The sequence below is a fragment of the Nanorana parkeri genome, unplaced genomic scaffold, assembly GCF_000935625.1.
Source record: "Nanorana parkeri isolate BGI_ZX_2015 unplaced genomic scaffold, ASM93562v1 scaffold111, whole genome shotgun sequence".
Taxonomy (NCBI): domain Eukaryota; kingdom Metazoa; phylum Chordata; class Amphibia; order Anura; family Dicroglossidae; genus Nanorana; species Nanorana parkeri.
Window position 1 is genome coordinate 1,110,300 of NW_017306379.1, and position 11,825 is coordinate 1,122,124.

Consider the following 11,825-nt stretch of genomic DNA (forward strand, 5'->3'; position numbering starts at 1 on the left):
TTACCAGAAAACAAGATCAGGCTCCGTGTCAAAAAGGCCAAGGTGCAGATCACAGCAATTATGGCAGCCGGCACATCGGTTTCCATGGCGACAAGTTTTGTGGATTCTTTGTGATTTATTATTTACCACTTAAGACTCTCATTCTCTGATTTAATTAGAGGGAAAGGGATTACCATAAGGTCTGTCACTTCCAAATCTGAGGACCATTGTGCCAGCGATCGGGAGAGCCCTTACCCTGAAAGGCATTAAATAAGAAGGGGGGTCCAGGCATACCCCCACCCCGTCCTCACCTTTCTATCTTGTTTGCTGGAATGTTTCTGTGGGACGTTTTGGCAACCGTCGTAAAAATATCCCCCCCCCTTGATTGATTGCCTCTAGCTAACAATAACAGAAAGCCCACAAGGTCACATTAGGGTAACATTGTCTCTCTGTAGGTGAAGCCAACAGGGGGTTATCAAATGTAGAGCGAGGAATTTTATTCATTTTTCACTGAGCAGCGGAATTTTTTTTTCCCCGGTAAGTGTAAGGATGTCTTCTTTTTTTTGTTTTCCTCTTGACTCTTTTTGTTGGGAAAGAAAAAAATAAAATAAAAAAATGATGAGCTCAAGTAATGGAAACCGCGCTGTATTGCACAGACATTTGAGAAGAAACAAAAGGGCATCATAACTTTTTATTGCTTAAAGTTTGTTTTAGACTTTTATGTATTATTTTTACCCTTTCCTCTGTTCTATTGTGATAAATCCGAAGAAGGACCTTTTTATATGAAGCCTAAGTTCGGCCAAATCTTTAATTTATTTTGGATAGAGCTTGAAAGAGAGAACCACCTTCAAGTTTTTTCTTTTATTCTTGTTTTATATATTGATTTGCTATTGGGGATATTTCCCCTCACCCCTCCAGACAGCAGAGGATGTGATGGTGAATAGATCCAATGGTGCACAGACAAAACACATTTATAATACAATAAATTATTATTATTAATATCAATATCCAGTCTGACTGCCTTTCGGCGATCACTTCAGACTCATCTCTTTAGGGAAGCCTATCACACTTCAAACTAACCACTGAACTCTTTCTCAAACAATTCATGCCCACACAGCTACCTCCTCATGTATCACTTGCCCCTCCCTCTTAGATTGTAAGCTCTCACGGGCATGGCCCTCACCATCTTGTCTTGAATTGTATTGTGATTGTAATGTCTTCCTTATATTGTAAAGCGCTGCACAAACTGTTGCCTCTATATAAATCCTGTATAATAATTTAGCTGAAATTAGCCTTTACGCTTTTTCCTCCTCGGTTGCATGAAATGCAGCCATATGTTTACTGGGGGTCCCCAGTTTTGTATCCTGGTCTGTATCCTGGTCAGGTCACTATCTGCATGGAGTTTGCTTGTTTTCCCTGTGTTTGTGTGGGTTTCCTCCCACACTCCAAAGACGTGCTGGAAGGTTAATTGGCTGCTGTCTAAATTGACCCTGTATGTATTTTAGATAGGGACCTTGTATTGTAAGCTCCTCGAGCGCAGGGACGGATGTGAATGTGCAGTATGGTAGGTGCTGCATAAGTCATTGGCGCTATATAAATGCCTGTAATAAATAAGTAAATACATTTCCCACCATGCCATGCCCTAACGTAAGGATTGGATGGTGAAAGCCTACGCTAGGTATTGCAAAGGCATTTGGTGCACACTGTGGATCAATATCCTTAGTCGCTACTGTGGCAATTAAAATTGTTCCTGGAGTTAATGACCAGCATAATGATGGACTTCAGTATATCCATAATCTGCATTACATTACTTTGGGAAGAAAAATACTTCCTCTCTTTTTAATTTGCAGACCAAATTTTCAACAGATGCCTCCATTTACTTACAGGAATGTGATTAACGCGTACAAATTAGAACAGGACTCGGAGTTCACGGCTTCATGGTCAGATCTAATACAGCGCTTGGTATTTCAAGTCACACATCCAATACCACTGAAGTGCTGTGTAATCGGCTGAGATTATTCCTTGTGACACCCCAGGCCGCGGGACGGCTGCCGTGCATGCCAGGGTTATATTTGGAGGCAATTAAACCCAACACAAGTTCCGCTCATTATATAGCTTTTCTTTGCTTAAAAAAAAAAAAGTGTCGGGCGAGGAGAAAAGGGAGTCTGTTTTCGGCCGTGAGCTCATGGCGAAAAGTCATTAACATAACCCTGTTTGTATGTCCCCCAGATGCGTTTTGAGTTTTGTCATAACTCTCACAAACATTTTTCATTCTAATTGGCCTGTTAAAGGTCTAATCCGTACAGTAAAGCGTCGGCGAGGTGTGTAAAGCGCTCACAGTGTTTAGCCCATTCCCGTAATTTATCCCGCTTTCCTGCTTACACATCAAATTAAACCTTTTTATGGCTGTTTGGCCCCCGCTACAGAACGTGCAGGCTGTTTGGCTGCCAAGTAGGCCCAACACTGTGTTGGGGGAGGTGGGGTGCAGTTTTTTAATAACTTTTTAGAGGTAGTAAAGCAATAGAATAAAGAGAATTGAAATGGCCTCTTTATGGCGGGATGGGATATGACCCATGTGTGATCTCAGTCATACTAGACTAAGGAGAAGGTCATATATCTATAATGTTGCCACGCACAAGATACCTTTAAAGGAAATTAATGTCACCAATCCGGGTTTTGCTGGAAATAAATTATGGAAAAAAAGAAAACCTTTAGTTTTGGATAGAGTAAGGGAGGGTTATAACCCCATCAGCTGTTTGGTTGCCATCTGTGTCCCATTGGGGTGACTTCCCATCACTTCCTGTCTGATAGCCACAACAGGAAGTGAGAGAAAATCCCTGGTGGTCAGCTGGGTAACTATAACTAATTGATAAACACTTGACACCCAGACGGGTTACTAGCGTTCCCAATGGAAGATTTTCCATCTGTTCCTGACTCCAAATTTGGGATGTTCTTTCACTTTCATTGATAATGGTCACCAGGACAAATAAAGAGGGTGAATCTCCCTTATGGGGGACATAAGACAGTCTTTCTTTCCTCATTGGCTGTCCCTCTTTGTACTCAAATCCCTCACTCTCTTTCCTTGTTAGTCATCACTCTTCTTGGATCAGAACTAGTGTCCCCATTGGAAGATTTCCCATCTATTTCTGTTCTGATGTAAACCCAACATTTGGGATTTTCTTTCACTTTCAGTGATAATGTTCACAAGGACAAATTGCGAGTGTGGATCTCCCTAGTGGAGATACAGCAAGAAACACCAGATGGGGTCTAATCCCTCTCCACTCCATAACTAAGAAAATATTTTGGCTTCAGTTGTACTTTAAATAATGTGGAATATTGTGTTTTATGTTTTACTTTTTTGTTTTCCTGCATGCAAGTGGGCATGCAGCTGAAGCCCAGCAGTAAAACTATCCTCTGATCATTGTTATTTCTCATTTACATTATAAGTTTGTGCTGATGTGTATGACTTTCAGTCTGGGTTCACACCTAGGCGTATCAAATATGCGCGTTTGTTGCGCATGTTTTTACCGCGATTCACAGTAAAAAACGCGCGACAAACGCGCGTTTCCGAGGGCTACTTGGCTGTATCCCAATGGAAACGTTGAGATAAAAACAGTAGCTTTCAAGAAGCTTTTAGCAGTCTTCAACTAGTGTCCAACAGAGGTGAAGTGTTTGCAGCAGTGGGCAGGTTTGGGAAGGGTTGGGGTTAATGGAAATCGGCCTACACAGGCTATTCAACTTTCAAAGCCTCCCTGCAGGTCTCTCTTCACTGGTCACAGTCACAGGACTGCTCGGGTTACACTGATCTCAGAATGTGCTCTATTATTTGTGCTGACTGCCAATAACGTTCTTGTTTAAGCCATGGATGTGGTGGAGGTTTAGAATCCTACTGAAGATTTAAAGTGTAATTACATCTTTAAGGAATGCATATACCGTTTGACACAATAATCCTGCACATGCAATGCACATTTTGGTATTGTTTTACTCTCTCGCAGATTTCACGGGCATCTTGTATCCAGGTTTTAGCTGTCCCTCTTTTTGGACCCAAACTCCTTAGTCCCTCTTCTCTTCAGGTGCCTCTCTTTGTGGACTCAGATCCTTCAGTTCCTCTTTTTAGTTTGTTAGTTTTCTGTCTATCTGGAACTGATTCCCTTAGTGTCTCTTCTCATTAGCTGCCCCTTTTTTGGGACTCAAGTCCCTCAGTCCCTCTTTTTTTGTTGTTGTTTGTCCCTTTTTGTGGATCCAAATCCCTTTGTCCCTCTTTATGGACCCAAATCTCTGTCACTCTTTAGTTGCTCCTGTTTGTGGACCCAAATCCCTCTGTCCTTTTAGTTGTCCCTCTGTATGGACCCAAATCCCTCTGCCCTTCAGTTGTGTATCTTTATGGACCCAAATCCTTCTGCCCCTCTTTAGTTGCCCTTGTTTGTGGATACAAACCCCTTTTTGTCCCTCTTTCGTTGCCCCTGTTTGTCGACTCAAATACCTCTGTACTTCTTTAGTTGTCCTTCTTTATGGACCCAAATCCCTCTGTCCCTCTTTAGTTGTCCCTGTTTGTGGACCTACATCCCTCCTATCCCTCTTTGTGGACCCATATCCCTCTTTCCTCAGTTGCCCCTATTGTGGTCCCAATAGACTTATCTCCCTACACCTATGCTGCTGTTGGAGAGTATTCAGCACCACACCTTTCGCTTAAATCTGACTGTCTGGAAGCATGGCCGAGGCCTGAGCTCTGAGCGCTGCAGATGTTAACAGCCGATTTCTACTGTTGCACTGAATTAGTGACATATTTATATTCAGTTATTCACGTTTACAAGTCCGGTTATTTTGCGGGGACTATACCGGAATCCGCGTACAATTGACCGGTTCAACAAAGCCATCACGCGGGCTGCTGCGGGGGCGATTGTGCCTGGTGCGTGAATAAGCAGAAGGGATATTATGAATCGTGTGTGATTCACTGATGTGCTCCCTTAGGTATAATCCGACCTGATACAGTGCAGATGAGCCAAGGAAAACAGGAGGAGACCGCCAAGGGAATGATTCGGCAGGCAAAGTTGTGATGGGAACTAGCCTAAAATATAGACATCAGCTCTTGTTTGTTAAACCTGTTGTGTGTTTGTGCACTCACAGCTCGGTCTTCTACTACAGCCTTCAGAGCGAACACTGTACTGCTTTTTTTATTTCTTTTTATTTTCCTATTACCTAAAGTGAGCGTTCTGTTATTGTAGCCTCTTATTAACAGAGAAATAGCTGTCATGCGGCCATTGTTCGTAGCTCGGTTGTCCAGCTGTCATCCCTTAGGCCAGGTGCAGTTACAAAGCCTTGCTTGTTGTTGAGAGCAGGGCAAGACTGAGCGACCTCAGTAATTATACAGTTGTTAGGAGCCCTTTCGTCTTATGTTTTTCGGATAAATTTGTGGTTGCATGCGGTTCTTGTGGAATGGAACCAATATGCTCGAAAGTAGTGAAATCATCGTTCTCCCCTCCACGTTTTTCTTTTATCGTCCTCTTATACCACCTGCTGTTTTTTTTACCCCTTTATTTTCACCTGTTGATCCTGCCAGTAACACATTTCTGGACTTAGAGTGACAATGCTTGCTGTATCTGTGGAGGAGCAGTGTTGCCACCCTGGGACAGCACAGCAGAACAACACCCCCTGCCCCCCTTCTCTCCATAAAATAAGGGTAGGGTAATCTGTAGAGGGAACTGGGAAGAATGATAACTGTCCCTGATTTCCTTAGTCTCTCCTCATTAGCTGTCCTCCTTTTTTCTTTTCTTTTTTTTTTTTTTACTCAAATCCCTCAGTCCCTCTTTTTTGTTGTTTGTACCTTTTTTTGTGGACCCAAATCCCTTTGTTCCTCTTTTGGACACCAATCCCTTTGTTCCTCTTTGTGGACCCACATCCCTCTGTCCCTCGTTAGTTGTCCCTCTTTGTGGACCCAAAACCCTCTGTCCCGCTTTAGTTGCCCCTCTTTGTGGACCCAAAACCCTCTGTCCCTCTTTAGTTTTCTGTCTTTTTGGATCCAAATCCTGTATCCGTGGAGGAGCAGTGTTGCCACCCTAGGACAGGACTGCAGAACAACACCCCCTGTTCTCCATAAAATAAGGGTAAAGTGTCCCGTAGTCCAATTGGGAAGAATAACTGGTAGCAGTTCAGCATGGTCAAAGAGCACAGGAAGTTGTAAGCTCAAGATTTCTAATAGGAGAAACAGGGATAAAAATGCTGCTTGAGAGTTGAGAGCACAGGAGGTTAGCTTACTGGATTTCTGGCAGCATCAGTAGGTATTTTTTGCATTTATGCAACAGATATAACAAAACGTTCAACTGTAGGTTTAACAGACCATAAATAAGAGAACTATGTCGTTGTGGTTCACATACACTTTGACCAACTATCACCCACTGACCACCGAACAATCTTATGACCAAAACCCAAGGAATGTGTTACTAATCAATGTGTTAGTGGCACAAATATATATTTGATCGCCCCCCTCCCCCCCGTACTACTTTGCGGCCTAACACTCCTTTCCCTATGCCGTCCTGGTTTACTACCCGTACCTCTGTACACAGCAATACACCCTGCGCATTGTATTTTACATGTTTTAAGAAATGCTTCTCACTGGTCAGCACGGTCAGGTAACTACTCTGACCAATGAGTGCTCACCATTTGTAAGCAAATTTTTTAATAAAGAATGCAGAGTGTGCAGTTGTGTACAGAGTATATGCACTGGCAGAGGTGAAGGAGCAATCGGCCAAAGGTAAGTACAGCGGAGGGTGGGGTTGGGGGGACGGTGGCAGATTGGAGAGGGTAATTCAATTTTCCCAAATTTACCTGGGAAAGTGGTATCACCCTTCCATTGAAACATGTTTCAATTTAAAGCTCTGGTCAGGGCAAAAGGGTAAGAGCACTTGTCTTTGTATATTGGGGCAGCCATAGGAGCTGGTGGTCTAGTCTTGCCAATTTGTAGGGCTGCACAGTGATTCTGCTATACCAATCCTTTCTATCATATAGAATGCGTCGGCCCTGTCTGCTTGAAAACAGGGCAATCTTCTATCTGGTAATCTTACTTCAGCAGTCAAGTAGCAACCATTTTTCCTGCATAGGCATTTGAGGAATATTTTGCAAATCCAAGAGGAAATGCTATTATGAAAAGTAGAACAGCGTGCAACAAAAAAGCATACAGCTCTAATAGTACATTTAGGTAAACATAACTTTAAAAAATGATCTAATTGAGAATACAATATGACATTGCTTCCTTGTTTACAACTAATTTTAAATGGTAACAAGTTATCTTATTGTATTACTTTTGTTGATTTATTAATTTTATCTTCTTCCTCCTATTATTTTTCAGGGTTCACTCGAGCCGCACTGCCTTTTGGTTTAGTTCGGCGGGAGCTTGCCTGCGAAGGATACCCCATCGACCTCCGATGTCCAGGAAGTGATGTCATTATGATTGAAAGTGCCAACTACGGGCGCACAGATGACAAGATCTGTGACGCAGACCCCTTTCAGATGGAAAACACAGACTGCCATCTTCCAGACGCCTACAAAATAATGTCGCAAAGGTACGCCATGGCCGATGCGTAGAATGTAAACAATGTTTGACATGCATCTTTTAACGACTGTTCACTCCTGAATTGTTCACTAATATAATGTGAACAGGCCCATGCAAGATAAAAGGTCAAGTAGTTCTCTCAGTGGTTAGTTTGGCCACAAAGTCAGGTTGAAATTTTCAACTTTAAAAAACGGTTTGCCCTGCTGGAGATATCCCTTCAAATACGACTGCACAAAGAAAATATTTCACAAAGATACAAATTTATTTGCGTTCCAAAAAGAAATCGGGAAAACTCAAATGCCCCCAAAAATGTAAAAGCTCTTCCCCTAAAAATACAGTAGACTAGAAAAAGTTTCATATAGTGTTCAATAAGAATGTCCATATACATGTATCAGATGTTTGTTGTTGCCCCCTTGTATTTAGTATCTCGCCGAACATGAATCCTTCTAATATCCTCAAATTGTATATAGAGTTCCTCCAGATGAAGTGTAACAGGGCACTCATTAATAGTGTCATGAGGGTCAGCAAAGAATAACGGTGTTCCAGGATGTATGTTATTAATTCATTCATTACACCGAATGTAAAGTTCCAGATAGTTATTATGATCTAACAACTAATATTCAATACCCCATTTTCCAGAGATCTTGAACCACAACAGTTTCAAAGGTGGGAATATAATTGGATGTATTGTGATAGCTACTGATGTAGCCGGGAAATGAAAAATAAATGCATTCCTTATTTATCTATCATCTGAGGCTCCATCAATAGATATTGCAATACATCCAATTATATTCCCACCTTTGAAACTGTTTTTGTTCAGGATCCTTGGAAAATGGGGTGTTGCATATTAGTTGTGAATTATTATGACCTATCTGGAACTTTACATGCTGTGTACTGAATGAATAACATACATCCTGGAACACCGTTATTCTTTGATGACCCTCATGACACCATTAATGAAAGCCGTGTGACACTTCCTCATCTGGAGGAACTCCATATACAATGTGAGGATATTAGAAGAATTCATGTTCGGTGAGATACTAAATACAAGGGGGCAACAACAAACATCTGATACATGTATATGGACATATTCTTATTGAACACTCTATGAAACGTTGTCTAGTCTACTGTATTTTTAAGGGGAAGTGCGTTTAAGTGTTTTTATTTATTTATTGGTATATGGACTTTTTTCCTTTTTACTGAATACCATAGGAAACATTTTCTTGTCTACTACACTTTTAGGGGGAGAATTCCAGCATTGATTTTTTTGCATGTGTTATAGTTCTGATTTTTTTTATTTTTTTTTGTTGGTATTTTCTTTGTGTTGTATTTTTGGGCAATATCTTCAGCGGGGCGAACAATAGTTTTTTATATTCTCATTACCACTGGGTGAACATAAAAGGAATCAAAAACTAAAGCAGCCACCACATCGAAGGACTGGCAATCTGCGATATACAGTGGTACCTCGGTTCACAAACGCTTCTGTTCACGACCAACCCGTTCGCGAATAGGAGGTTCGGCAAAATGTTGCCTCCGCTTCGGGTAATGAACACAACCGCAGCCATTTTCCGTGCTCTGACACATGGTCATAGCTTCCTCTAGTCAAGATCACGATCTGATCACAGTTTCATTAGGTTCATGACCAGAATCGCGGAATGAATTAAGTTCGTGAACCGAGGTACCGCTGTATTAGGTTTTTGTATTTTTTGGTTTAAATATGCTTGAAAGTCGAATTCCAGGCAGATATAAAAGAGGCAAATTAATGCAGCTCTGCATGCCATTATGCATCAATAAATTTATTTTTTAAGAGATAATTGGATTCCAAAGTGCATTTCAACATCGCTTTATTTTTATACAGTCAAAGAAATATCAGAATATCATTTAACAAAGCACATATATGTATAATGTTGTCTAACTTGCGGCAAATATATCACATTATAGATGTCCAATACCGATGGATGTAACAGAGATAATGTAGCAGATATGATTTAAAATCCATAATCACCCTGATCTTTTGCAAGTCCTTGCTGCCTATATAATGTATCAGTTGGCAATCTCATTTGTCAAAAATCACAATTCCAGGTCTGGTTTTAACCATTTGTGAGATGGGCCTGTCAGTTTTGCATATGGTGCTTCAAACAGGGTCACATACTGTGCCTATGTCCCATCTGGCAGAGTAAGAGTACATGCAGAGCCATGTGAGTGCAACAGAGAAAACTGGAAACAACGCCTCCTTCATCCTGGCAACAGTGGCATCATCAAGAGATTTCTCCTTGTGTAGAGCAGCATTGTTTGCTGTTCTGCCATATATTTCTAATATTGTGCTTCTTTTTTTAATTTTTTTATTAACAAAAAGTGACAGACCAGCTTTTTTTATTTCTCCATCTGCCTCTTCAATCTCTTGAAGGCTAAATTGTGATTGGTTATCATTGTTTAGAAGCTTAGATGTCCGCTCTTCTTCCTTTAGAAAAAACAAGGCATATCTATGGGAGTACTATCTCTATGGAGTTGGCATGTTCTACCTCAATGGCATGTTCTACTTCAAGGTCAGGTTATCGGTTAGTCAATCAGTTTATAACTAGATACATGCTCAGTGGGAGGAACCATTCATTATAACAGTTAGTTATGAATTGCTTGAGCACCCACCATGTTGTTGTCTTCTTGTTGCATTGATCACATGCATATGAAAATCCTGCAGCTACCTTGAACAGTTGTCTTCTATTTTGAACTTGATTGGCCTGTGTCTATTCAAACTCATCAACTATATTTATTAATGTGTGAAGACAGAGACTTCTGATCTTATTGAGGTATTGGAAGCAATCTCACAATTATTTTACTAATTTGTATTGAGATTGTAGTCCATTATGGTGAGTGAGCTTGGAGTGGTGACTACTTTTAAACACACACAGGAACCATGGGAAACAAAAGTAGCCACCCTCCAGAAGGAAGGACAGTGTCGGCCCCTATTCAGAGATGATTTCAGGATCTACAGCCGAGTGATACACAAATAAGATACATTTTTGTTAATAGTTAAGGTTCTTGAATGCATTTTTAAGATTTAACGCCTGAGATTAGTGTTGGTTTAATGTATTGTTGCTGGCTAGCAGAGACCTCCGTTTTTATTGGAGACCAGGCTTTAATTCAGTGCATTGTTGCTGACCAGCAGGGCTGCCTGTTGGGAACTTTTGAAATAAAGCGATCAGTTTGTTCTAAATTTATCACTTACCACCTAAGTTGGCAATCATGTTTCCACTTCCATAGTCCTTGCAGGGAAAAAGGATTGTAAGCTCTTTGGAGTGCATATCCTGCTGCCAGAGATCTTTGTGCTCTGCAGAGATTATAAGCATTAGGTAAATATTGAAAGCGTAGTTAGAAATTATAAAAGCTTATGTGAGAGACAGCTTTCCTTTAAACCTTCTCAAAATACTAAAACTGTCTCTCTTTTTTAGTTTCACACAAATACTTTGCAACCCATCCTGAACTCGAACGTCTGTGAAATATTAATTTCTGCCTTGACCTCCAAGCCTTCAAGAAGGTCTGTGGTCGCATGTGACATGGAACCGTTCAACTCTGAGTTTTTTTTTTTGTTTTCTGAAGACGTGCATTGGTAACCAGGGCACGTTTTGTCCAGCTTGAACATCCCTTTTGTCCTTCTAGATTTTGTTAGAAAGGTTTCTCTGATCTCTCGTGTCAGTCAGAGCCTGGTTAGGTCCAGGGCAGGTTTTTCCATGGTGTTGCCCAGCTGTTCTCCATAGAACGAGCAGGAAGAATATTTACACACCGGACATGGGAGTATCTTTTTTTCATTGGTAAATATCTCTCTCGCTCTCGCTCTTTGCCTCTTTCCTTTTAAAGATAGTTTAATTTATTTTTGTACCTTTTTCCTGCTCAGGATTTGAAGTGATTTTGTAGTCATGTAGTTGCCTCAGTGATCTCTTGGTATTTGCTTCTGTACCCCAGGACCAATTACCGTTCATCAGATCTCGGTGCTCTTCTCCCATCTTTTTTGCCGCTAGTCTGTACATCAGAGCTCCTTTGGGAAATTGCCTCCTTCAGTTACCTGTCATGTCAACTTCAGTCTTCTTAGGCTTGGGGATTATGAGTGTTGTAAGTCTCTGCCTGATCTAATAGTTCAGCGCTATGAGAGACAGCAAGGCCGCGCATCCTATATTTTTCTCCCTGTCGTTCTCGCAGGTCGGCGTCTATGCTCAGAATACTGCGGTTTAAATTGAACGGATGTGCTTAATTGACAGCTTTGGCATCATGGTCTAAAAGGAACACAAACATTTATTACTTT

The 11,825-nt window shown here is 41.2% G+C and overlaps 1 protein-coding gene across 5 annotated transcripts in view; it reads left to right on the plus strand.

Annotated features, from left to right (window-relative positions):
- The window catches only part of ADGRL2 (adhesion G protein-coupled receptor L2), a 217,983-nt gene that overhangs the window by 92,204 nt on the left and 113,954 nt on the right, over positions 1 to 11,825 (plus strand). For all 5 annotated transcript variants that reach the window (XM_018553128.1, XM_018553129.1, XM_018553131.1 and 2 more), the window contains one exon: positions 7,325 to 7,538. In XM_018553128.1, coding sequence (XP_018408630.1) covers positions 7,325 to 7,538 — 214 coding nt within the window. The remainder of the gene's footprint in view (positions 1 to 7,324; positions 7,539 to 11,825) is intronic.